We start from the raw sequence: 27,543 nt of genomic DNA, 5'->3' as shown, positions 1-27,543 counted from the left end.
ATTTAGTTATACAATTTCTTGGAAAATATATGTTTTCAAAATCAAGGTAGATGACATAAAAATCTTTTATTTGCTTGTTGCGTACACACGAATGTTGAATTGAGCACAACTGCATTCATAAAAAACTTTATATGTGTCTATCTCAACATATGATTTTCTGATGATACACACACACATACTCATACAAACACACTAATTCTTGGGAAAGTCAAAGCTTTTTATTTCAATACCGATTTTAGGTAACGTATTGTCTTCTTTTAAAAAAAAAATAAAAACAAATGCATGTGCAATATTCTTCCTTTCAGTTATTTGTATATTTATCATGAATTATTATTAATATATATAAAGTATAAACTTAACATTATTGATATATATTATTACCCAATAAATAAAACAATTATTTTATATTCAAGATAAATCGATAGCGATAATAAATGTATACAATATATTCTTTAAAAAAATGTAAAATAATCGAAAATATTATAAGCGTAGAAATATGAACAAATAAAAATACGACACATACTCTTCGACGTACAAAGGACGACTGAGTTGATATCTTCGAAATCACTGATGTGTTTTTTACGTCACTAGCGAGCAACATATAAAATTAATAATAAAGTTTACATTTAATTAAATTCTATATTGAAATTACTTTGTATGTAAGATGTGTTAATAAATATGTAATATCTAATGATTTTATATTACATATATATATATATATATATATATATATATAGTAAATAGAATTTATACATTACCTTTTTATTCTTATATATAGTAAATAATACTTTGTATTCGATATTATTAAATATTTATTTTCACATATATAAAAATAAAGTTTTTATAGCATTTTATGTTAAAGATTGTCAAAAAAATTTTTCTGAAATAATTTATTTTTTAATTATCGTCAGGAATATAGTCGTTACATAATTATATCTCATTATGTGATAAACACAGAGAAAGTTTTGGCTGATATGAAAAGATATTTTATCCGTCTATGGAAAGGAAACTTTTACTATATGTCAAATGTATGTTGTAATCGGATCTGCAATGCCCTCTAGAACCAAACCTGTTCATTTTTAAATTGATCGTATATCTACAGTTTCATTTTTCTATGTTAAAAGTAAAAGTAATGTGATACCTTTGTGTACATTACAATTCGTGCCTCCATATATATAAATGTCATATATATACAGATAATAATCTATATTTTTTATTTGATTAGAGTATTCTACTACTATAAGAATGCTCTTTGTATCGATAACAATGAGTACTGACCATTCACTTACTAATAGTTTGGACATAAATACAAAACTTCATTAAAAAGTATCATGATATTCCACAAATTACAATAAATTGTTATAACAGATGGTATATTTAATTTAAAAGTCAAATTGTTTACAGTTAATTGAAGAACGTCAGATAAATTAAAATAAGAATACCATGTTCATTGGATCATTTACTGTGTTTATAAATTTCGTTATATTAAGTTTCGCTGATAAAAATGTTAATTTGGGAACTGTTATTTTCGCAAATATCGTAAGTAAAAAGTTATATAAAAGTTATATATATATATATATATATATATATATATATGTTTATTAAGAAATATATATATATTTTATTTCTGGATTGATTTTATCATTTATGCATTTTATTTATGTTATTTATTTGAATTATTTGAGTAAAAATACTTATGTGATATTATGATTTTATAAGCTTTATAGGCATGGTGATAGAACTCCTATTGAACCATACCCAACTGATCCATATAAGAATGAGTCATTATGGCCAGTACCTTATGGACAACTAACAAATGTAAGTAGAAAAAATTAACTAATTATAAATTATAAATTATAAATTATAAATTATAAATTATAAATTGTATATGTAACATACTTATGTATGAGTTATATTATTTTGGTATAATTGTAGTATTATATTGTTTCTTACACTGTTTGTACAGCTGGGGAAAAGTCAACACTTTTATATGGGCCAGTGGCTAAGAAACAGGTACTCTCATCTTTTAAGTGACTTGTACAGTCCGTATGACATTTATATCCGCAGTACAGATGTAGATCGTACTTTAATGTCAGCTGAAACAAATTTAGCTGGTTTATATCCACCTAAAGGAAATCAAATATGGAATGCTATCCATTGGATTCCTATTCCAATACATACTATACCAGAATCAGAAGATAATGTTTTATCAGGAAAAAAATACTGCCAAAGATATAATTTTGAATTGGATAAAGTATTAGAATCTCCAGAAATAAAAAAAATAAATCAAGACAATAAACATTTGTATGATTATTTGACAGAGAAAACAGGAATGAATGTTACATCTTTAAAAGATGTTAATCATATATATGATACATTGTACATTGAAGTAATTATACATAAATATTTTTACCAAAGTAATTCTTTTAAGTTGTTGATATAATAACAGATTTTTTATTGCAGGATTTATATAATAAAACTTTACCTGAATGGACAAAAACTGTATTCCCGGATAAATTAAAACCACTTGCTGCAAAAAGTTTCACAATAAGTGCATACAATAAAATATTACAAAAATTGAAGATAGGTAAAGTATACTTTTTTACCAACATAAGCATAAATAAAGTTTTTATACTTCATGTGATTTTATGTTTTATTCTTTCTTTGTTAACAGGTTTATTGTTTGGAGAGATAATAGATCACATGGACAAAAAATCTAGAAATGCTTTGGTACCTGATAGAAAAGTTTGGATGTATAGTGCACATGATGAAACAGTGGCAAATATGTTAATGACTTTAGATTTATTTGATCCGCATTGCCCTCCATACACAGCCACAATTTTAATAGAATTAAGAGTAAATTCTAAAAAAGAATATTTTGTCACGGTATAAGTTTTATATAAATATGTTTCTAAAGCTGTTATAAATGTTATAATCTAATACTATGCCAAGAAAAGAAAGTTTAACATTTAATATTTACAGTATTATAATTAATATTTAATGTTAAGTTATTTAATTTTTTATAGATTTCATACAAAAATACTACAGAAGAACCAAATCTATTAACTCTTCCTGGTTGCATTACTTTATGTCCCTTGAATAAATTTATTAAATTAACCAAAGATTTTATACCAGAAGATTGGCACAAAGAGTGCATGATAGAACAGGAAAATAATGAATATGATATGAATACAAAGACTCTTGTTGGTAAGTGGCTCCTACAAATAATAATGTGTTTATAATTAATTTATAAAAGATTAAATTGTTTTTAATATTTTAACAGCAATATGGAGAACATCAATAATGATGCTTGTTTTTATAGTTTCGTTAGTAACTGTACTTACTTACCGGCACTATAAACGTGAGCAAAATCAGTATTATCTCAAATTAGTAACAGATCCTATATAAGAATATATAGAATGATTGTAATTACAATATAATACAGAATATTTGCTATCATCGGAGTGAAAAATGGCCATAGAAATGTATTATTGATGTTTCGACAAAGATAGTAAAGTTTTTTTTAATGTAATTATTTTATTATATATGAAGACAACAATAAAAATTTTATTTCTATAATAGATAAAATATTACACAATAATATGTGTAATAAACTTTGTATTAATCACTTCTAATATCTTTGTCTGTACTTTGTATATACAAAGGTGATTGTTTATATATATGTATATATATATATATATATCACTTGTAAACAAGAAAAGTAACAACTTGATGTATTATGTTACTATATAATATACTATATAATTAATATACAAACATACAAATGTTAAGTTCATATGCATTTAATTGAATGAAGAATTAATATATTTTTTTCTTCAAACTGATTTTATGTATTTATGTTACTTTTCTTGCATGCAAATAGGAAAAATGAAATTGTTTTACCAAAAAAAAAAATTTTAAAGAGAAAATGACAGGTAATACATAACATAATTCACGTATTGTTATAAATGTTGTAGGAGAATTACAGTATGTTTAATTTTTAGTGGATATTATCATTTTGATTAATGATATTAATGAATGTTGTATTACTTAAGCTGTTTTGGGATTTTATTTGCTATTAATAAAAAATGTAATGAATATTGTAATTTTATCAGTACTTTATTTAAATTAATGTAAAAGAAGAAAATACTTTTCAGTGTATATAAATAAAATGTCTTATTTTAAATATTAATGTATCATAAATTGCTAAGATAACACTGCGTCGAAAATTTTTTAATTTTTATTATTATTATTATACGATGTCATATATGTATTTGATAACAAAATTATAGATTTTTATTTGCATAATAAAAATATATAAAAGAACTTCGTTCAATATAAACGATTATTGTTAACTATAATATATTATTGTTAGCTATAATTGGAAAAAAATGTATTTATTATATTTATTTATGATATTATATTTATTATCATATGGCTGTATTGTATTATTTACAAATTAAATTGATATTCAATACTATTTATAAATAACATATTAAATAATAATTAAATAATAGTCATTCAAGCAAAATTTATACAAGAAAAAATATATATCTAATTAAAGAATACATTTTTTATTTATTTTTAAAAAAATATATACTGTATTGTAGAAAGGAGGGAAAAAGAGAGAGAGAGAGAGAGAGAGAGAGAGAGAGAGAGAAAGAGAGAGAGAGAGAGAGAATATATTATATTACAAATATTAATGACTAAGAAAATTATATTTAAGTTAAAAATTTGTTATATAATAGTATTTATTATTAATAATTACCAAAAATGTGGTATAGATACAAAGCTTTCATTTAATTCTTCTTTTATTGTGAATGTTGGATTTGACCTAAAATGATATATTGTTATTATAAAATAAATATGAAATGAATGGGAAGTTTATATAATTTGTTAGAAAATATTTTCTTTTTTAAATCACTTTTTAAATCATTCGTACCTTTATCATCGTAAATAGACAATAAAATCAACGCTGCAAACCCATACTTTTGGTGGTTAAAAATTTGCGTGCAATAAAAATAGTATTTGGTTAATTACTTTACATACATACACAAGTTTTTTTTTGCCAAAACAAACACAAATAAACAAAAAGGAAAACAATTTAACATATTAAAGCTTATAGATATGAAATTTGACATTTATGAATATAATTGTTTTTATGCAATGATATTTATTTTTGCAAACAATAAACATGTCTTGATGTTTGGACAATTTGTGTGATCATTATGTTAATACATATACGTATTTGAACATATACGTACCATTGACAATGCCATGCTGATTTCACAATAATAAAAGCATAGTTTTTGAAATGATATTCATATTTGATGAATATGAAACATATATCAATCGTTGCATTGCATACAGTTGATTACGCTTGAACTAGGTACTTAATGATGTTTCCGATGTATTGAAGAAACTGAGATTAAAAACAAAAATGTTAAATTTTTAACATTTTTCTCATAACATTTTTTCTCAACAAATAATTTACTTCAGTATAATCTTTAATAATTATTAATGTTACAATGATATGTTAATATAATATGCAAATTAAAAAGAAGTTCAATGGACAATGTGCAAGAAAATCAAATAATAGAATTATTAGACATATAATAAGATCTTAATAATAAGTGTTTATTTACATTAGTATTAATATTAGTATTAGTTTCATAAACATTCTTTTTAAGACATATTAAACGTTATAAAAAAATGTTTTGTATTAAACATACAAGTATATATTTTTTAAGGATAAAAAAATATAATTTATATATAACATATTTCTCTTTAAAATGTTAGTAGCAATAACCTTCACCCTTGTATAATTATATAACGTGGAATTAAATTTGCTTTATTTTACAAGGCACATTAAAAAAGAAAAATTATTTTCTATTTTGTTTAATTGTCATATCCTTTTATTAATATATAACAAATTGATAGATATTTTATAATAAATGCATTATTTAATATCATATATTTTTCTTAAATTTGTGTTAAATATTAGTAATTACTAATCCCAAAAGCCTTTGCATGCCATTAAGCAATGTTTATTATTTTTATATAAAATGTAATAAAATCGTATTATACATAGAAAAGAGTAAATACATATTATACATTTTAAAAGCATATATACAATTTGATTAGAAATATATAAAATGATGGTTTAGTTATTAATATCAATTATTATTTTGACAGCATTTGAAAATATTATAATGCTGTATATCTTACCTTGCGTATATAGCAGGATTAGATAGACCAAAGTTTGTATCCACGGGACCACCAATATATTTTGTAATGAACTAAAATATAAATATATTGAAACAACGTAAGTAATAATCAAAGGTGTATATATGTGATATATTGATATACATACCCAATGATTATTGATAGTTCCAGCACCCATATTTACTGCCATATGAATTATTAGATATATACAAAAAGCTAAATATAAAACTGCAAATATAGCAATACCAAGCCATACTGGCCAATCATGAGGAACCTCATCTACAGTATTTATTACAAAATAAATATTTATTGTTATTACTAATGCAGATATAAGAGTGGCAACGATCTTATTTGGTCTGTAATAAAAAAAAAATGATATATAATGCGTGTGTATGTATATACCAAATATTAATATTATATTCTATATTTAACTAAAACATACATTCCATTTGTAAATTCTCCCATTATTTGTGGATTACTAGTAAAGGCTACTGTTGGTAAAGTAGCAAAGGGTAATTGCAGACTCATAATAGCATTTAAAATATCATTCATGCCACTCATATCTTCTATATTAGCATAGAATGCTACTAAAAATGTTGGGACAATAGCAATTGTCCGAGTAAAAAGTACTCGCTTCCATCGAGCCCATTGTAAGTTTAAAAATCCTTCCATTGCAAATTGTCCTGCATAAGTTCCAGTCATTGTAGAAGATTGACCAGCAGCTAAGATACCAACAGCCCAAATATACATCGCTGCCACCCCGAATGAACAACCAAGAAATATACCACCCTTATATAAGTCTGCTTCAAATGTCATATTGTTTCTCTAAGATAGAGTAAATAAAATGTCATCATATCAAAAGAAATATTTAATATCAATAAATAATTTTACTCACAGGTAATAAGTTACTATCTATGTCGATTTGACTTGCTTTACAGGTATCATACTAAAATAATATTAGAGATTAAATTTAATTTTAAGAGTTTCAATGAATAAATACAAGTAAATAACAATTATAATAGAAAACTTACAATATCTTCATTGGTTTTATTGTAGAGACCATGTGCAAAAACAGAAACCACAAATACATTAATAATGAAGGAAACAAGAAGTGCAATACTTGCTTCAATAAAATAATACATATTTGCATCTTTAACTTTGGCAGATTGTCTTCGGTCTATATCTCTTGACTAAAAAATAAGTCATATATTATTAGTTATTAATATCAGAATTTATAATAATATATCACAAATTGTATTAAGATATATATTTTTTTTAATAATATTTAAAATATCTTTGATTTTGTATTTCTAAAATGCCAGCTTGCAGTTTTTTCTTACTTTCACAAGAGCACTATGAAGATATAAATTATGTGGCATAATAACAGCACCAATAATTCCTACAGCCTGAAGCAATATTTTACTATCATATTCCATATTCCATGGTATAAACATTCCTTTTATAACTTCAACTTGAGGTGGTTTTGAAATGATATACTGAAAATGTAAAAAAAAAACATATTAATAAATATATTTATAAGTAAAAAAAGACAGTACGTTTATTTCATAAAAAATATATTGTAAATTTCTTTTACCTCAAAACCGAAAGTAATTCCCATAATTGTAATTAACAATCCAAAGAAAAATTCCAATTTTCGTAAACCATATTTATCCAAAAATAGAAATGTAAATGTATCTATTATTGTAATAAGTACACCACCCCATAAAGGAAGTCTGAAATACATAATACCTAAATTACAATAATAAATCTCTTCTTCTATTTGACAATTCTTGTATAAACTTTACAGTTGTGAATGTCTTCATGCAATTTTTCAGTATAATAATACATATTTTAGAACATATTAAATGTATTTATTAAACATATTTTTTATTTTTTTTTTAATTAGTAACTTACCTTCCAGATGTTAATAAATATAAGGCAATAGCTGTCCCTATTACTTCTTGCATATCACTACCTATAATAGCTATTTCTATCATTATCCATAAAATAAGTCGAGGTACTTTTTTGTACTGTCTATAACACATTTCTGCTAAATGTAATCCAGTAACTACACCTAAGCGTGCGCTGAGCCTTTGCATAATAAGTCCCAATATTGTGGCACCCAATAGAACCCATAATAACTAAAGAAATATAAATCATTTTAAACATTGTATTAAAAATTTTTTTTTAAGCAAAAATTATATATACCTTATAATTGGCTTTTGAACCGGACTGCAAATCAGATTCTATGTTACCAGGATCTAAATATGCGATTGACATTAAAAATCCAGGGCCTGTAAAAGCCCATAATTTTCTGAAGTTAAAACCAGTCTGTAAAAAAAATATCTTTAATTTCTAAAATATATAATTACAATATATTTTATATCACATATGCAATTAAATAAGAAAGTTAAAGTAACAGATGTGTTTAAAAAAAAACAATAAATACATATACATACACCTTCTATTTCAGGAATTTGTACTCTTTCATCAGCGAAATAGGTTTGATTATTATTTGGCGATAAAGATGTATTCTCTGTGACTTTAACATTATTTCGTACATTCCCTGTAGATTGTTGGGGTACAGTAGTTGTCTCATCATTATTATGCCTCTGTTTATTTTCCATAGTATATTTTTCCGAAATATCTAAAATTTTATTTAATGATTTTTTAACACACAGATGTGATAAAAATAATGATGTATAGACATTGAAAAGAAAAGTTCTGTTTACATAAAGTAAATAAACATATATAGGTAGATGAAAGCGTAGAAATACTTACGACGTTTCTCTTTTATTATCCTATATGATTATGATGAACGTAAACGAACAAAGAGAGAAAGAAATTAGTCACTTGTATTTTTTCGATTGTTAAAAAAGAATTCGTATTCATAAAGAAAAATAGATCTTGTAAAATTCAGAAGTAAAAAATATCGAAGATCATAATTTCGATCAAATAATCATATTAATATTAAGACAAAGAAAAATGAAAAGAAAATAAAATTAAAAATATTGAAAGGAACTTAATAAAAAGTATATATAACTGAAGAAAAAGTGTAATCTACAACCGAACTCAACGATGTTCTGATTAGAACTAACCCTTGGTCATTGTTCATACGCAGTGAAAGAGCGCGCGCTCTTTCAAAAAGAGATAAAAATTTCGTAAACAATTCTATTTTCAAGAATTGATTCTGAGATTCGCAGAGATTAAATATTTTTTATAATAATAATACATAAAATAAGATTTACCATTTGCGAAATATACTACGTTATTTTTCTATTTTAACAAATAATCTTTGATCAAATACAATTTCATTTATAATTTTATTTAAAAATTCGATATTTTGTATCTAATAATAAACTTATGAAAGGATATTTACAAAAAAGAAATTTGAACAAAATCTTTGGAAATATCTTTCGAATGTTTTCGTTATTATACACAATAAATATTATGCTATTTTATTTCACACAAGTGAAATATTGAACAAAATTATTAGCAAAAATAATTGAAAAATATTGAGGGAATAATATTACGAAATTAATTTTACTGTTTCCTAAAATGATATGGCGGGATTGTCCCGTTTGCGTAAATGATCATCTGACTAATGTTATTTATTAAGAAATATTATCACGAATATGATCACGGAATAACCCAGAAAAACATTATGTCAATATATGCACAAAGAGCATACATATTAATAAACGAAATATCTTTTATATAATTTAATCTACTTACTCGATTCTTTTCGGAAGAGATATTAATGATATAAATTTAAAGAGAACTTTGATAAAAATTATGGAACAATGGAGAGTTAGAAACAAATTGTGCATAATGCGACGATTACAATAGAAGCGAATAGACTGCTGTCATGGTACATATATATGTAGACATATTAGATTGTTACGTTGTCAGAATAAAAAAAACAAACGCAAAAGATCCTTATTGAATTTCAATAAAACTACAAAAAAATACGATATTACTTACTGTTCATCCTTGGTAATTTAAGAAACTATCAATTATGGACGACAATTAATATTATTTAATTAAATAATAAAAATAAATGATAAAATTAAATGTAAAAAGAAAAAACTACTGAATTAGGAATATATTTTTCTTTCTTTTTTTTTTTCAGCTAGTTAACGTATCACCTTTAAAATATTCTTCACCGATCTGCACGTATAATCTATACATATGAGAATGAAAAGAAATGTAAAAAGAAACCTACTCGTAGGTAGTTTTCTTACATGAAGTATATATACATAATGAGATAATAGACACATGAGACATATGTCGGGAATTCCCGACGGTGAATGATTGCTTTCCTCCTACGCTTCCTATTTTACAGCCTCATGTACGTGCTTTTACATTATTTAACAATAAGTTAATAAAGATATTTGTAATTTTGTAATTATAAAAGAATCGATTATGACATTGAATTCTATTTATAATTGTCGCGAAATATATAATTTATAATTTGTTGATAAATTATAGATTATAATATGTTTGAACAGATAAATATACTTATCTCTATATAATAATAATTTAGGTATCGTAAGGTATCATAAGATAAGCTTTTTATATAGTTAAGTTATAATTAATTTTTAATTATATAAGTGCTTCTTGTAGTTATTCTTTATAATAAGGAGACAAAGAAGAGACAAGATATAATATTTATCAGTCAATACTCTTATCATTATAGATATTTAAATGTGCTATAAGATCTAATACTTATGTTCTTTACGTATGACACATAATCTATTGATAAGTCTCATGTTATTCGATATCTATAACGATCATTAATTAATATATTAAGATTTGTTCATTATAAAAGTTAATATTATTTCGGTAATGCTTAAAAATCATAAAAATGATTTATAATCATCATAAAATTTATGAATATTACTTCGAATATAGCTTCGGAAGATGTTTGATAAAATATCGATTAAAAATATAAAACATTTTATGAGTTTCTTTGTACAGTACTATTATATAAAATGCTCTACATGACCATTTTTAATATTTTTATTTAATAATTCTATATTTTTATAATTAGGGTGTAATAATGGGTAGAATTTATATAAATACAAAGTTTTGTTTATTAGATATTGAAGAGAAAATAAGAACCATATCTTTTCATTGATAATTTATCGCTTGTTGATATTACTTCTGTATATTTCTTTCACTGAAATATTTTTACATCCACTTCAGAGAGATAAAAAATATGATAAACTTGTATACTTTATTATTTCAATTCATTAATGTTATATCTAATCTGATTAATATAAAACGTGCCTCGCAGCATAGATACATTGCCGATAAAAATTAAAAATTTTATCTTAAGCATTTACGTGATAGATTATTACAACTATAACTCGATCTTCACGAAGGACGAAAGGTTTTAAATTTAAATTATAAGAAAGTTGCTATATAGATGCAATAAATAAATAAATATTATTTCAAAAGTCTGAAATCTTTATCGAACCATATCAAATGTGACCATGATTCACATTAAATCTATAATGGCGTCAATTATTATGATAACGAGCATGAAAAGATCGTGATAAGATTTTAGGAACATGAGATTTGTCAAAGTTTGAAATAATATTCAGGTAAAAACAATGAATATTGTAATATCCTAATATAAATGTAAAGTTAAAAAAAATTGGTAACTTAATTATAATGCATTCGATTTGTAGCTTAAAATAACTACGTTGTTGCATTTCATCATACCAAAGTGACATTACTGTTATTTTGCGTCATACTCTCCCCACTCTTTCTCTCTCTCTCTCTCTCTCTCTCTCTCTCTCTCTCTCTCTCACTGTCTCATTAATCAAATTCTTTCTGCCTTTCGTTCAAGAGGCCATAGCAAAGCTAAAGTATATTTTGTAATAGACCATTAATTTAACTTACCGAGTAAAAAATACAATTGTAGTAAAATGCTGTTTTATCATTTGAGTAGATAATTGTCGGTAATAGTAGAACACTGTTTAACAGTTTCCAACCATAAATACATTTTGCTTAGTATGGTAGAGTTCAAAACAAGATCCAATTTATTAATATCATAATAATTTGATTGTCTGACATTATAATCCATTATAAATTTCCACTTTTACAATTATTTAGTCAAAATGAAAAACAAAAAAATAATAATGCTTATTTTTTTTTCTATAAAACTAATATTTCCGTATATATTATATTACCCTCGATAGGTATTATTTTTACTTATTACAAAATGTTTTATCGATGTTTTATTATCAATACGTGTCTTATATTACCAACTTGTCGGTACACTGTACTGGCAGAAAGTAATTTATATATCAATAATTCAATTCGCAGGTTTGTGTATGTTTAATCAAGTTAATAAAATTTTCAAAAAAAAAAAAAAAAAAAAAGAAAAAATTATTCAGATATAATTTTTCCGATTGTTTGAAAAAAAAGAACGAACTGCAGAAATAAACAATGTAAATGAACGTTCCAGTTTTATTGAATCAGATTTTATTAAACAATGAATCAATGAGTTCATTGTAGATCAGAGATGAGCAAGCGATAACGACTAATAGATCATGTGCATTCCTCGATTCTAATTTGCCTGTCTGATAAAATTAGAGAAAAATTTTCCTTTATTTGACGTTGCCATACCTGCATAGCTTTTGTTTCTGTCTATTTGTAAGCTATGTACTCAGTTAATGAGGTAACTAGTGAATTTACATAAATAATATGGAAACAAATTGATTGATTGTAAAGAAAATATGACCTGCGATGTTGAAGTTATCTATCTTTGTCATAAATTATTTTTGATATCTTTCATAAGTCACGTAAGTCCGTAGTATTCGAAAGAAAATCAACGTCTCGGTTTTTTTTCCATTCGATTTTTTTCTCTATCGCATATCAAAACTATATACGTAATCTTTCTTTATCCCACATTCAATTAACATTTCTACAATATTGTTTGAGATATTGATCCTCGCACGCTCCTCATATCCGCGATACAAAAGAATACAAAAGAAAATCTGTGTCCCATGAACATGAAAAAGAAAATAAATGAGTCGAATATTTCTGACCTATCGAAATTTGTCAGATATCTTTAATTTTAAGTAACAGTCAATTTCTCGATGAATCTAATGTTCTTTTAATGTTCTTTTTCGATATCCACGAGGGAACTTTTTAACGACGTATACAGGGGTGTGCAGTGCGTGCATGCATGTACACAAATGGTCAAGTCCCTAGGACGGGGATATTTTAACAAATAAAATTAAAATAAATATATCAAATATTTGTATGGAATTTCATTTAATCTTGTCAATTATATGGAACTCTCGTAGAAATATGTCAATAGATCCACAAAAAAAAAATTAAAACAATAAAAGTACATAAAACGTAAAAAATAATAAGATTGGAAGTTTAAAATGAAGCTACTTGCGATCCGATCCGCATTAAAAGAGGCGGCCAAATATCTCTAGTACACAGGCAGCTAACAGCACAATCGGCCTTGGGTGTGGTACAAGCAGAGCCACACGAGTTTTGAATTTTGGGTAATATAAGAATCATTGGAAAGGAATTTCTGAGGTTACAAGATAAGGAAGTGTGAATCAGCCGTTCGATAAAAGTGATCATAGTGCAACGACGAATTTTACAAACGATAGAATATTTTCCAACTTAGTGTTAACATTGGTCTAAATTCTTTTTTAAATATACATTTTTGACTCACCGGGTAAGTTGACATTTTTCTTCAGTGGTACAAGCTCCATAGTAGTATGATCCCACTTGGAATATACTTTTAGCAGATAAATCTAAAGTAGTATTAAAGATAATTTTCTCTGATAACAAATTCAATACCATACGAGTCGAAATATTACACTTTTCAAATCGAGTACCTCTAAAAATTTGATGTCTCATATTTAAAAGGTCAACTGCTTTTTTGTAATAATGTAAAAACTTATACTAGAGACAGTTATTAATTATACTAATAAGTATAATATTTTCCTAATTATTTGAATACATTTTTACTAGCCAAACAGTCTTATACAAAGATCAAATTTTTGTGCATTTCGTGTGTATATATATATATATATATATATATATATATATGTGTATGTATTATAAAAATTATTAATTTAAATATATCATATTAAGAGATTTTCTTTTTTTACCAGTATATTTCTTTTCGCAATATATATTTATAATATTTGTCTATTTTATTCTACTATTACAGAAAAATGTCTAATGTTAATAATTTAGAGCAACATATTGCAAACTTGCAAATCAATCATGGCGATAATACAATCAAAATGGTTAAATCTGGAAAGAAAGTTGGCCCTGCTGTACCACCAAAACCAAAAAAATGTCAACCTCAGGTCAGTATAATAATTTTTTTTATCATAGGAAATGATATGATATTAATATATGATTATTTATACGCCGTCTTGACTTGGGACAACCAATGGTAAAATGTCATAATCTATGATGCTACATTTACATATTTATAATCAATATGATCTTTTTACAAATTGCCCTTAATGCTTTTTGATAGATACCACAAAGTTATTCAATAAAGGCAGCACCGACGCCATCATATAGCACTGTACTCAATAATGCTGGAACAAATGAAAAATCTACAAACTTATACATGAATTCACCTTCTCCATATGTATCAATGAATATGGAAAAGAATGATTTTAACATACCCACATTGACTAATGGAAAAGAGACTGTGAAATTGTATCAAAACAATGAAAATTTCTATGTACATCAAACAAAGGAAAAGTTTGAACCTAAATATGGATATGATGAGAAAAATTATTATTCAAATGTTGGAAATTTACCAGCTCCTCAAGTGCCAGTGGAAGATCGTAATGATAGAGCTACAAATAGTGCGGTATATAGTAATGTTGAATCTCCAGCACCTATTTCTGTTCCTGCACCAAAAAAAACAGAGAAAGATATCATTTACAGTAATATACAATGGAACCCAAAATCAGAGAATACTTACAGTAATCTTCCATCTACTCATACCAGTGGTAAAATTAATAATATGTATTTAGTTTTTAATGGAAAGTATGCAATTGTAAAATAATGTGTGTTTTCAGATGATTTACCGCCACCTCCTGAGCCTTCAGAATATGTTGCTTGCATTCCAGGAAATTCATTCCCTCCACCCCCTGAAGAATTGCCACCACCACCTAGTCCTGTCTCTTCTAGTTATAGCGAATTGAGACGTGCAACTTATCAAACTGATTTTCCTGCTGGAAATTATCCAAATGACATTTATGGTCCAAGTTCTCAATCTAGCTCAACATATGAGTCTATATACGAACCTATTAATCCTAGACCGCCATCTCAATTATCTTGTAATTATTCAATGTATTCTGGATATGGATCTGCTACTTCAACTCAACCACAAGGAAAAGTGTCTCCTGTGAAAGAGGTACGTTTAGAAACTAATAGGGTTCTTTTAGACAATTAAATATACTTGACATTGCTTTTAAGTGAACAATTAATGTATGTTTATAGGTTGATGTTTTAACTGATTTGTTGGTTCAAGGAATGTCAGATAATAGCGAAGAAAGTGATATATATGGTATTTGTGCACAGTGTGGATGTAAAGTCGAAGGAGAGGGTACAGGTTGTTCTGCAATGGATAAAGTCTTTCACATAAATTGTTTTTGTTGTTATGTCTGTAAAGTCAACCTACAGGGTAAACCTTTCTATTCATTGGAAGGTAAACCGTATTGCGAAGAAGATTACTTAAACACTTTGGAAAAGTGTTGCGTATGTACTAGGCCAATACTTGATAGAATATTAAGAGCTACTGGGAAACCTTATCATCCATCTTGCTTCACATGTGTAGTTTGTGGACAAAGTTTAGATGGTATACCTTTTACAGTAGATGCTACAAATCAAATACATTGTATTCAATGTTTCCACAAGTAAGTTAATTATAAGTATAAATAAATTTTTTCTTTTTATTTTGTTACAATGTTGCTAAGATATTGAAATTTTTGCAGAAAATTTGCACCTCGTTGTTGTGTGTGTAAATTACCCATCATGCCGGAACCTGGCCAAGATGAAACGGTACGCGTTGTTGCTCTGGATCGTAGTTTTCATATTCAATGTTACAAATGTGAAGATTGTGGTTTAGTATTATCTTCTGATTCAGAAGGTCGTGGCTGTTATCCTTTGGATGATCATGTGTTATGTAAAAGTTGTAATGCAAGCCGCGTACAAGCATTAACATCTCATATGACTACAGAATTATAAATTTTACTGAAATTTTATTTGATGATTAGATTTTCATATTCATATATCATATGTTTGATTAATACTTCAAACATTTTTAATAATATTTTTATCTATTGTTTAAAAAAAGCAGAATTAAATTTAGAACTTACTTATTCCATAACAAATACATATATATATGTGTATATATATATACACACCACATAACATACACACAGTCACGTTGATAGTAGCAAACGTAAGTGACTTTACGTTTTGTGACTGAAACAATATATAACGTAATAAATTTGTATTATTTACGAATATTAAGATTATATTGATAAAAATATTCTTCTCATACTGCCGATTTTAAAACTTTACATATGACTATTGTAATAGCAAGTAACAAACGTACTATTGAAAAAAAAATATGTAATAAATAATATTAAAGGAATATTATCTATCAACTATTTATAGAAAGCTTCTTTTATGGGGCACTTGTTTCGACATTAAAATAAGAGGCCGTGCCATTTATAAAGTTCCATTATTAGAGAAAAGATATTCATAAATATATTAAACATTGTGATCTATTTGTAAGTTACTAGCTTTTTATTACTTCGAATTTTTTATATGAAATAATAATCAAATGTTTGATTTAATTATTTTATGATTTTCATATATTTCATATTGTAAAAGAAAAAGGAAAATACATTTTATTTATAAAAATGCATAGTCTACTCGATTTACCTTTTTTAAAAAATAGTAGTTTAAATATTTGAAAAAAAAAAAAAAAAAAAAAAAAAAAAAATTCTATATATTATAAAAACTTATATGCATTAGTTATATATTATTAAATAAACGTGGGAAGAAAGACCGGTTAAAAAAATACCATTTATATTAGAGCATTGTATATTTTACGTTTTCGATGAGATTATATTATTCTTTATTTGCAGGAGAAATTTACAATTACTTGAGTCTATTTGTCCTTACTAGTTTTCTCCAGCTATGTATTCATGCACAGATGACTTTATTAATATATACTAATATTTTGTTTTAAATATATGCATTTCTTATATGTAATATATTTTATTATTATAATTATTAATATTTATTATTATTATTATTATTTATTATTCGTATTATTATTATTCTTATTATAATTATTATTATTATTATTGTTCTAATTATTATTATTATTATTATTATTATTATTATTATTATTAATATTATTAATATTATTAATATTATTATTAATATTATTATTATTATTATTATTATTATTATTATTATTATTATTATTATTATTATTATTATTATTATTATTATTATTATTATAGAGTCCTTAAATCTTACAGAATTTTTTGATACAACCTATATGTCATTTTGTGTATAATTTATGTTATATTAATACATAAATTTCTTTCTCACAGAGTATACTTTTATGAGTTATGGAATGCACCATTAACGATGTAACACCGAAATGTAAGTTGAAAATATTGTATGTATATTGGAAAAACTTGAACATTTATTCAGTAAATTTCAAAATATTCGGTTAATTTCTGAAATCATTTGCAATTAAAGCGATTATCAAATGTTTTAAAATTAATTGGAAAATTTAACTTATCAAATACGAATAATATAAATTTAGACTTTGGAAAAATTGCTATACAAAAAATTCATGTAAATAATTGTTTGCTGTAATAGGCCACTTAATATTTTCGAATATTGTAAGTTTACAATAAAAAAGAAACAAAAAATATATATACATGCAAACACATGGCAATTTTGAAATAACTTGTCTCTAACTTAAACACGGATATAATATGTAGCATTCCACAGCTCTAAATGCATACTTCACATGTTTCATATAATACATTTATACTTTTGTAATTTACTACATATTGTACTAGCATACAGCTTAGATTCTTTTTATTTATTATATACTTTACGAAGTATATATTATCCTTTATTTCACATCAGTACTATTCTACGTCAAATTTTAGTACATAGATCCTCCTAAACAATAATCAAATTATAATTTTCGTTATTTCTTATCAGTACCAAACTCAACATAGAATTGCACTTTACATACCATTTTCATAGAGATATATATATATATAATGTATATATATTTAATATGTATGTATATATATATATATATATATATATATATTTATGAAATATGCGTGTGTGTGAACCGACACACTAGCACACGAATGCTTACATACAAATCTGTACTTGCACACAGTAGTCACAGCCACCTGTCCAAATTCGCGCACACGCACACTTAAGATACGCATTTGTCGCACTTATTTTAAATACCTTCGGTATGTTATAATATTTTTTTTGTATATATATATATATGCATATGTATATTGCTGGGATATCTTCTGTGTATTATACATAGAAATAGGTGCCGAAATGTGCTGCTCTTTTTCTAGAATCATTCGTACGACCATCAGGGGTCCTACAATTTGGCTGTTGCATTTTAGTATGTTTTTCTTGTTTCTTTTTCATTTTTTTAATGTTCTCTAATACCAACCTAACAGCATACTTTCGCACTTCCAAATTCGCTGAGCGTTGTTGGACTTTACAGCCCATAAATCAATAAATAAATAGAGGAACAACAATCTTCAAACATCTTTTTTTTCTTATAACAACATTAGAGGCTCTTGGAACGTAACGCAACAAATGTTCAACAATACAATTACGAAAACAAATAGAAGGCACTCTTGCTTTTTAATAAATTAATTTCTTTGTAACGACTCACAAGTTCTACATACTCTAGGCCTTGATGTGTCATCTAAATACAGTCTGATGTCTTTTAACTTTTCCTCTACGTGCCGCGATATCTCTATATCATCACAGCGTACGAACCTTCGGTGTAACATTTCCTGTTCACGTTTTTAAATAGATAATAATAGCTATAATATGCGAGATATGAGATAACAAATTTCTCATTATAGATAAAAGAAATTTACGTTCATAACAATTAGGTAGAATATTATTTAACTTTTTATATTATAATAATTTAATTATTGTTATTTGCTTGGAAGCTCACAGCCGACACATTTTTTTAATTCATTATTTTTTTTAGTATTTTATCTTATTCGTTGGGCACAGGGCATTTCACTTTAATATTTTTTAACTGCTAAATATACGATGTTTGCGCGGAAATTTACCGAAAAAAAAAATTAACGAATTTGTGTCCGCTCTATTTTAAAAGGCGTGAGAACATTCACGGTCACTCTAATTAAACTATAAGTACGATACCACTTCAGGTAGAAAAAGAAACACAGATGTGGCAGTGCCTTGAGCAACCGTTGTGAAATGAATTCTATTTGCCTCCCTATTACCCCTCTGTTTTTTCTTTTTGAACACATGACAAATCGCTCATCTTTGTACGATAACAATTATTTGTTTCTATCTTTTTTTGCTTATCCATCTAACTACTCTAGCCATGCTCGTGAGATTCATGTTTGTCGAGCCTATCACGCATAACGTCAAATACTGCATAATATGGATGTAAATGATGAATTATATCAGTATCTATTAAGATATAATGTTTATATCATTAATATTTGACTCTTTTAAAAGATAATTTATAACTGACTTTGAGTTTAACGCTAATTATATCTGTCATCTTCAATATATATATATATATATATATATTATATTAAATGTTATATATACATAGATGTACATGCATGTATGCATGCATATAAATACATTTATGTATATATTTACATATTATATATCGTGTATATGTGTTTCATACTAATAATAATTTTGTTTTCATCTGTGTATCTATGTGTTGAATGCTTTTATATGCGTATGTATGTATGTACGTATATATATATATATATATGTATCTATGTATCTATGTATGTATGTATATTTGTTGTATTATATTGTTTTGTTTTATTAATATGTATGCACACATATCCACACGCGCTCGCTCGCTTAATAATTTAATAAAGTTTTTATTTTATATATGAAGAATTTAATTTACAGTTTGAATGTCTACTTTTTGGATTTAGGACTGAGATCACAAGAGAAATTGTATAACAATGCATACTCATGCAGTATCATGCAAATTTTTTTGGCCGACATTCAGATCATATGATTTCAAATGAATAAGAAAGCAAATATAGATGTGAAAGAAAGTTCTTAGAGGGTCAGAGCTTGTATCTGATGGCATGTATCGCTCAACTGATTCTGATCCCCTGTAGAATGAGCTGGATGCGTTTGGGGTGTGCCTGGTGGTGTAATAGGCATTCTACCAACAGCAGGAGGAGCATCACCTGCACCTCCCAAGCTATCTTCGGATACTTTACCACTTGATTGTATTATACTATTCACCTTATATTTGCTTTGCCGCAACATAGTTTGCGAATTAGCATTCGAATATTTTTCAGTTGTCTTCCTATTTGTAGACAATGTTGGAGCTACTGTATACCGACGTTGGCCAGATTGTTGCTGCTGTTGTTGCTGCTGGTGCTGAGATGGCAGGGAGGGTTGATAACGGTTTTGAGCCGGTGGATAATACGGGACCTGAGGGGTGGGTGGTGATAAAGTTGGAAGGGGTCGAGTCATGGGGGAGTATGGTGCTGGCGGTGGACTCGCCGGCTTATCTGAACTTGTTGAATCTGTTGTTTGCAAACCCTGTGAAGAGGTGGTACTATCTATTTGACTCATAGTAGAAGATTCATTGCTTTGACTGCTACTATTCAAATTGTCAAATTGATTAGCAGATACAGAACCTGTGGTTCTATAATTATTCGATGCATTCCTCCTACCTGAGGTATAGTTCGTTGATTTATATCCGATCGTGTTGTCAAAATATTGATCTGTATTATAGTTCGTATTTTTACGTCCATTCGCGTAGTCGAAGTTTTGATTTATATTCATATTTCCAATCTTCTGTGAACTATTATTAGATGGATTGTATGTTTGATTATTAAAATTAATATTGGATCCAAAATTACCAGGCTTGCTTAAATTTTGACTCGAAGTGTAATTTCCAGATTTTTGTGTCAAAAAACAAGCCGGAGAGCCCACATTGGAAACAGCAGTTCGTTTGCTATATTGAACTGGTAATCGAGAAGATGTCATAGCAATGGTTGCGTACTTATGAGTTCCATCTACATTAGTATACTTATGTGGCAATGAATTTCCTACACTTTGAGCTTTACTAAAAGTGTTTGGATTGATTACCGCTATATGATTTTGAGATTTAACATAATTGCTTTGAGTTATTGTTATACTTGATTTGGTATAATCTCTGGAATTGAGATGTGTTTTAGTACTTGACTCAAATTGTGAAATTGATGGAGGTGTTGGTAAAAGACTGGCACCACCAGAAGTATTGTGAAATTGTGGTGGATGTGTATGAGGAATGTAAACAGGATGATAAACTATAGCTCTACAATGCATTTGATTTGCACTGCAATCATCTACTTCATTTAAACATGTTTGTGAGTTATGTAAATTAGTAGTATGTATCGCGATTGGATGGTAATTGGTGTAACGACTGGACATAGGAAATTTTAGAGGCATTAGGGATACCAGAGGCGTAGCTGATCCTGAAGCAGCTTGTGATTCACCATGTGGTTGCTCCGAGTGGCTTGATGTCGAACGTGAATCCTATGATTTATGTTAACAAATAGTAGGAATACTATTTAGAATGAATATTTTATGATCTAAACACTCTTGTGGTAGAAGATTACTAATTAAATGATAGAAAATGTCTCGTATTTCGATATTTTTCGATGAAATTCCATAGAAAGATCATTAACGTGATTCAATGAGTAAAATCTTATCTATTAAATAAGAGAATTTCTAAAAAAATCTATATGAAAATACTTAATCAGGGATACATACATGCAATTGAAATGTTGACTTACCTCTTGCGGAGCAGTTTGATTGTCTGATGTAGTAGTTTGTTGACACGAAGTATCAGGGGAGTAAACAAGTAGTTGATGATCAGACAATCCAATAGGTGCATGAGCAGGAGGTGGTGGAGGTGGCCCAGCTGCAAAAGAGTAATAAAGATGATCCATTTGTGGCGGAGGCGGTCCTGTGGGCACTGGTGGATGATGATGTGGTGGTGGTGCAGCAGGAGCATAAAAGTGTGCAGGAGGTGGTGGATGAAGAGACGGGAGCGTTGGCGGTGGACCCGTTGCTGGACTATTTGCTCCTGTACCATTATTGCCACTGTTGTTATTATTGCCACCACTACTTGTGTTGCTCTGCGAACTGCTGGTAGTAAATAGATATGGTGAAGCTCCAGCAGCAGCTGCTCCTGCGTAATATGGTTCGTACTAAACAAACAAAATATCTTAGGCTTAGTTGTTTGTTTTTTAAAGATTACAACTTACAAAAAAGATAATAAAACAAATTTCTTATATGAAGCAAATATATAATATAATGAGATATTGCATAAAATTTACAGCTTTTAGAAGATCTTCTTAAATCTGCATATCACTTTGTACATCATTGCTAGGTGAATTAAGAAGCTATATGAAAGTAGAATAAGGAAAGTAAGTACATAAATGAATGTGTACCAGATGAAAAAAATAATAAGTATAAGCCATAAACACATTTAATAGTTACGAATGTTCACTATTGTTAAAAATATCATATGTATATATGTATTTAAAATATATACTTATTAGAATTTCAAGAACTATAACTCAAGTTTTTGATATACTAAATTGAACTATTGGAAATAAACATATACAGTATTTTCTTGAAGTTCATGATAAATTATTAATCTACCTTGAAGTATCCAATGTCATGAATTTACACTTTAGTAAATATGTGACTATATTTTATTGTTATATTGTTTTATGAATAAAATTCTTACCAAATAAAGTAGTTATAAGTACAGCAAAGCAAGTAGTAAAATATTTACATATTTTTTGACTTGTTTTATGTGAACATCACTCAAAAAATATATTTTATTTACTAAATGTACATATGTACATTTGTTATACTCCTGTATTTTTTTATTAATTAATTATTTTTTTTATAAATAAGATCATCTAATGAAATATGATAATATAAAACAAACAGTATAATAAAAATAATTTATCAATTATCATATAATTAAACATTATAGTGCATAGTATATATCATATGTTATTATTATATTTACATGTACTTAGGTAGTCCAATAATTATGAACATTTTTATTGGTGAATACAAATATTCTTTTGGTCTTAATTTTTTTCCGTTTTACTGAAATATTTAATTCTATAATTAAATAAAAATATTAATATTAGTTCTCTCCAAAATAGGAAGAAGAAAGGATCTTTCTGTTCAAATAAATATTTTTAGGATAAAAAATTAGATTAATTGCATATAAATACTGACGTAAGTGGTATGACATTGTTGGTGTAGTATTAAAACATGATGTGATAACTCTAAGTGGGCATGCAACAATAGGCCATGCGGAAGGCACAATAAAAAGAATGCACAAAAATAACATGTTGCATGCTATTCACTTAGCATTAGACCATGTACCTTTAGACCTCAATACTGTATAGCGTCGAGAAGAACGTAAGTAGGCATTTGTTGAGGGTTGGGTAGAAACGCCGGTGGTATGGCTTCCCCCATCAAACCGTTTGTCTGTCAAACCGTAACCGATATACCGTTTAATATAATGGTTGCTACGTGAACCCACTGTCTTTTGAGAATATGCAAGGATGTATGGAGGATCCAATTCTAATATTACGAAAAAAAGAATTAAAGAACTGTCTAACATAATTTACTTACCGGCATGGGTGGATACTGGTACTGTTGTGGCATGTATAAAGATGGTGCTGGACATGGATACATAACTGGAGCAAAGGTTTGATGACCAGTAGTAGCTTGAGGACCTGTAATCAGAAATAATTATGAAATACTGAACAATATCTATTGTTGTGTATATCAGTAATATATAAATTTGTATAAAATTTTGTAAAGTTGTAGTTATATAATATTAACTTATAAGTTTACTAAAAAATATTTACCAAAAACACCTGTAGCTTGATAAATTGTCGCAGGATCTGCTGGTGGTGCTATAGGAGTTCCTGGTGCAGGTGCCGCTGCATTGTAGAATGTCATACCATTCTGGTATGTAAGACCCATACCTGTGCAGACAATTTATTTTTAAGATAATCATACTTTCACTGATACACTGTATAAATATGTTTTTTTAAATAAAATTAAAAGATTTTAATATTTTATTACATATCAATACTGGCATAATACATTTATAAAACCTTAAAATGTATACTATGTAAATGTATATATATATATTATCAAAATGTTAACATTATATATTTGTAATATAAGTACATTTTTATAACTTTCATTAATAAATAAACTAACCATTCGCATAATAATAAGTACTACTAGGCACAGAGGGTGGTGAACCAGAACCACCATCGAATGATCTGTTGAAGGGCTGTTTCTTGATTGCAGGAGCTATATTAAGTTTTCTCTCTCTTAGGACAATACATTCAGGCTGTAATTAACACAAATTTATCTTTGTAATCTAAATTTTTAATAAATATCAATAAACATTTACATACAAAAGTTATTTTAAAATACAAATCAATATAAATAATGGTATTACAAACCTCTTGTTGAAGCCGTTTAGCTTCTTCTTCAGTTTCAAATGTGACAAAACCATAGCCTTTTGAAACTCCAGCACGATCAGCAATTATTTTTGTAGCTTTCACAGTACCATATTGAGAAAAAAGTTCTGCAAGTTCTGCCTCACTTGTACTTGCTGAGATTCCCCCAACAAATATACGATTAGGTACCAATGTACCATACTTTGGAGCTGCCATGGTCAGACTTGTGGCTGAAGCAGGGCTAGAAGATGGGCTGGACTCCTCTGTACCGCCCGTTGATGCCGAACTCTAAACAATGGAACAAGGATATAGGAACATTATTTTATTTACAAAATTATATTGAAAAAGTATTGTCAATTAATAGAAATTGTATAAGAAAATAACATCGCAAACAGAAATAATAATGCTTCGAATTGAAAAATATATGAGACTAAATCTAATACACGACTATTCAATGATACAATAAATGAAATTATATATAAAATATAAAAAAAAATGAAAAAGCAAGAAATAAAAAGCCGATAAACAATCAAACTATATTAATCCATTTGAAAAAAAAAGAGTATCATATAGGCACGAAACTTGACAATACATTTTGACACAAAGGAAGGTGAAAAAGAAAGTTGGAAAAAATATTTGGAAAAATCACGATAATTCTGTCGGACGGGTATTCAGCAGTTTACGACTACCTTCAGACACGTGCATGTGACCCGACCGTCTCAAGCAGCCGCTTTAACGACTCCGCTTGGATCGTGACGGTGACGAAGTGCGAACTAGGAAAGAAAAACAAAAGACGCATATAATCCGGTACGACTTTGAAGGGTCCCTTTCTGTCGTCGAGAGGCAGGTTATGCGTCGCTGTCAGGCCGTCGTTGCGTCGCGTTATCGTTGACGATGAGGCGAGTTCGTAGACGATATTCACGGCCAAAGCCAGCCGTCAATTGAACGCGAGGTGTCGGCGAGAGAGCTGCCTAAAAATATTGACAAGCAAGAGAAGACGTCGGTCCGTACGGAACGTAGGACGAATTGCCACCTGTACGGGGGTGGTAATTAAAAGGCGCGTAAAAAAGAGGGGGAGGTGATGCCTAAATTAAAGGAAGGCTTCACCGAGACGCATGTCCTCTTCTATTTCGAAACCGAAAGAAAAAAATCGGAGAAGTGCGGAGAAGCGCAAAAGGTGGTACAATTCTTTAAGGGATGTTGTAAGAATGTCTTCGTTTTAAAGTCACTCACCATCTTCGCGAGAGTCGGGCGTGTAAAGTGAGTCCGCTGGCCTTGCTAATTTTCGTCGTAGCAGCTTTTGAGTACCCTGGCCTCGCTCGAGGGTCACCTGGGTGCCCAGGGACTGCCAAGGAGCGTTGCGACCGCTTTGAAAGGACTTCCAGCCTCCGGCGAAGCTGCTGTTCCTTCTCGCTGAACTTCCAAACACTACAGAGACACTTTTACAAGATGGCAGCCGTACTTGCCGCGAAGCGCGCCAAATCGTCTCTATTTCAATTTTTTTGACTAGTTCTATGTCTAACGTTTCTAGTGTTATTTCTACATGAATTTCTTGCTTTTCTTTTTCCCTCCCCTCTTTGTCTTTTATATCTTAATTCATACGACTGAACACTCAAATATTATCCTTGTTATTGAAAGTAAGCCAGAAGTACCAAGAACTTGTATTTCCGATTCTTTCTATCCAATAAGCGAATTATAGATTTACTAGTCAATTTCTGATTTATGTACATATTATTATACAAATGCTTAATAAATATCTATAACAAATTTACTACATTGATAGCCTTCAGATGTCTCATATGTATATGTTTACAATCTTATTAAAGAAAAGAATGCATAGTATAATTATGTTTATATCGTATATAGTAATATTTTAGGTATATTTATTTATAATATAACCATGAATGAGTAAGACCGAGAAAAATAACTTACTTATAAATCGAGTGGTTAGAAAACTTGTCAAAAATTATTCCACGTTAAAATACTTCGATTTATGATAATAAAAAATTTGTTTACTTTTTACAAGAAAAACAAGATTTGATGCATTTGTTCTTACATATCGCGTTAAATAGAAAAGAAAAATCTAGATGTTTATTTGGTACTATTCCGCCATAACAACGGTAGTCGGTTACTTCTGAACATTATGTGCTAGTAAATCATAATAAATATTTCATCGAATTCTTACCTAATTTGTCCTAAACGCTCCAGAGTGGTTTTCCTCGAATATCAACATGATTACAGATCAAATACTTTCTAATCAACAAGCGAATAAAAACACTGAAATTGAAACGAGAAACGAGAACGGAGGAAAAAACTAAAATATGCTTCCTCACTGCATTGTTGGACTTCGAAGACTGAAACATTCGCCGCCTTACTACGTTAACAATGATTGTACTTCTTTTAATTGTAAATTGTTCTTATTTTGCCTATAAAATTAATAAAAATTTCTTAGATTATACGATTTTTAAATTAAAAA

The 27,543-nt window shown here is 27.7% G+C and overlaps 4 protein-coding genes across 20 annotated transcripts; 2 read left to right on the top strand and 2 right to left on the bottom strand.

The window, feature by feature from the left end:
• The first annotated feature begins 1,106 nt into the window (after nt 1-1,106).
• Nucleotides 1,107-4,188, top strand: LOC124948665 (prostatic acid phosphatase-like). 3 transcript variants are annotated; one of them, XM_047492580.1, is made up of 8 exons: nt 1,107-1,326; nt 1,405-1,539; nt 1,728-1,818; nt 1,967-2,389; nt 2,464-2,587; nt 2,675-2,886; nt 3,027-3,207; nt 3,284-4,188. In XM_047492580.1, exons 2-8 carry the CDS (start codon nt 1,505-1,507, stop codon nt 3,406-3,408), a joined length of 1,191 nt encoding a protein of 396 aa, XP_047348536.1. In that variant the 5' UTR covers nt 1,107-1,326; nt 1,405-1,504; the 3' UTR covers nt 3,409-4,188. The 3 variants fall into 3 exon arrangements, with proteins under 3 accessions (XP_047348536.1, XP_047348535.1, XP_047348534.1); XM_047492578.1 differs by having other exon boundaries at nt 1,108-1,326; nt 1,720-1,818; XM_047492579.1 differs by having other exon boundaries at nt 1,107-1,539.
• A 545-nt stretch (nt 4,189-4,733) lies between these two features.
• Nucleotides 4,734-10,368, bottom strand: LOC124948493 (protein Malvolio). 7 transcript variants are annotated; one of them, XR_007100759.1, is made up of 14 exons: nt 10,210-10,368; nt 8,685-8,872; nt 8,434-8,556; nt 8,140-8,366; nt 7,820-7,958; nt 7,566-7,721; nt 7,257-7,415; nt 7,121-7,171; nt 6,668-7,050; nt 6,374-6,581; nt 6,229-6,299; nt 5,265-5,422; nt 4,943-4,988; nt 4,734-4,834 (listed from the first exon to the last, which is right to left on the bottom strand). XR_007100759.1 is itself a non-coding variant. In XM_047492170.1 (12 exons), the coding sequence occupies exons 1-12, from the start codon at nt 10,214-10,216 to the stop codon at nt 4,765-4,767; spliced, it is 1,782 nt and encodes a 593-aa protein (XP_047348126.1). In that variant the 5' UTR covers nt 10,217-10,368; the 3' UTR covers nt 4,734-4,764. The 7 variants fall into 7 exon arrangements, 4 of the variants coding, with proteins under 4 accessions (XP_047348126.1, XP_047348127.1, XP_047348129.1 ...); XR_007100758.1 differs by having other exon boundaries at nt 4,943-5,422; XR_007100760.1 differs by lacking the exon at nt 4,943-4,988.
• A 3,087-nt stretch (nt 10,369-13,455) lies between these two features.
• LOC124948494 (lipoma-preferred partner homolog) lies at nt 13,456-17,168 on the top strand. Of its 4 annotated transcripts, none has more exons than XM_047492176.1 (6): nt 13,456-13,936; nt 14,438-14,579; nt 14,780-15,242; nt 15,312-15,649; nt 15,736-16,151; nt 16,230-17,168. In XM_047492176.1, the coding sequence occupies exons 2-6, from the start codon at nt 14,442-14,444 to the stop codon at nt 16,480-16,482; spliced, it is 1,608 nt and encodes a 535-aa protein (XP_047348132.1). In that variant the 5' UTR covers nt 13,456-13,936; nt 14,438-14,441; the 3' UTR covers nt 16,483-17,168. The 4 variants fall into 4 exon arrangements, with proteins under 4 accessions (XP_047348132.1, XP_047348134.1, XP_047348130.1 ...); XM_047492178.1 differs by having other exon boundaries at nt 13,459-13,936; nt 14,464-14,579; nt 14,756-15,242; XM_047492174.1 differs by having other exon boundaries at nt 13,460-13,936; nt 14,756-15,242.
• A 1,416-nt stretch (nt 17,169-18,584) lies between these two features.
• Nucleotides 18,585-27,410, bottom strand: LOC124948884 (putative uncharacterized protein DDB_G0279653). Of its 6 annotated transcripts, none has more exons than XM_047493172.1 (8): nt 27,253-27,410; nt 26,301-26,495; nt 25,071-25,355; nt 24,820-24,955; nt 24,459-24,578; nt 24,220-24,323; nt 22,347-22,763; nt 18,585-22,086 (listed from the first exon to the last, which is right to left on the bottom strand). In XM_047493172.1, the coding sequence occupies exons 2-8, from the start codon at nt 26,301-26,303 to the stop codon at nt 20,611-20,613; spliced, it is 2,541 nt and encodes an 846-aa protein (XP_047349128.1). In that variant the 5' UTR covers nt 26,304-26,495; nt 27,253-27,410; the 3' UTR covers nt 18,585-20,610. The 6 variants fall into 6 exon arrangements, with proteins under 6 accessions (XP_047349128.1, XP_047349131.1, XP_047349133.1 ...); XM_047493175.1 differs by lacking the exon at nt 27,253-27,410 and adding an exon at nt 25,754-26,038 and having other exon boundaries at nt 26,301-26,577; XM_047493177.1 differs by lacking the exon at nt 27,253-27,410 and adding an exon at nt 25,754-25,840 and having other exon boundaries at nt 26,301-26,577.
• Between the last annotated feature and the right edge of the window lie 133 nt (nt 27,411-27,543).

Source organism: Vespa velutina, chromosome 4 (genome assembly GCF_912470025.1).
Source record: "Vespa velutina chromosome 4, iVesVel2.1, whole genome shotgun sequence".
Classification (NCBI taxonomy): Eukaryota; Metazoa; Arthropoda; class Insecta; order Hymenoptera; family Vespidae; genus Vespa; species Vespa velutina.
Note: the sequence above shows the minus strand (reverse complement) of the source record. Positions and strands in the feature narration are given on the sequence as shown.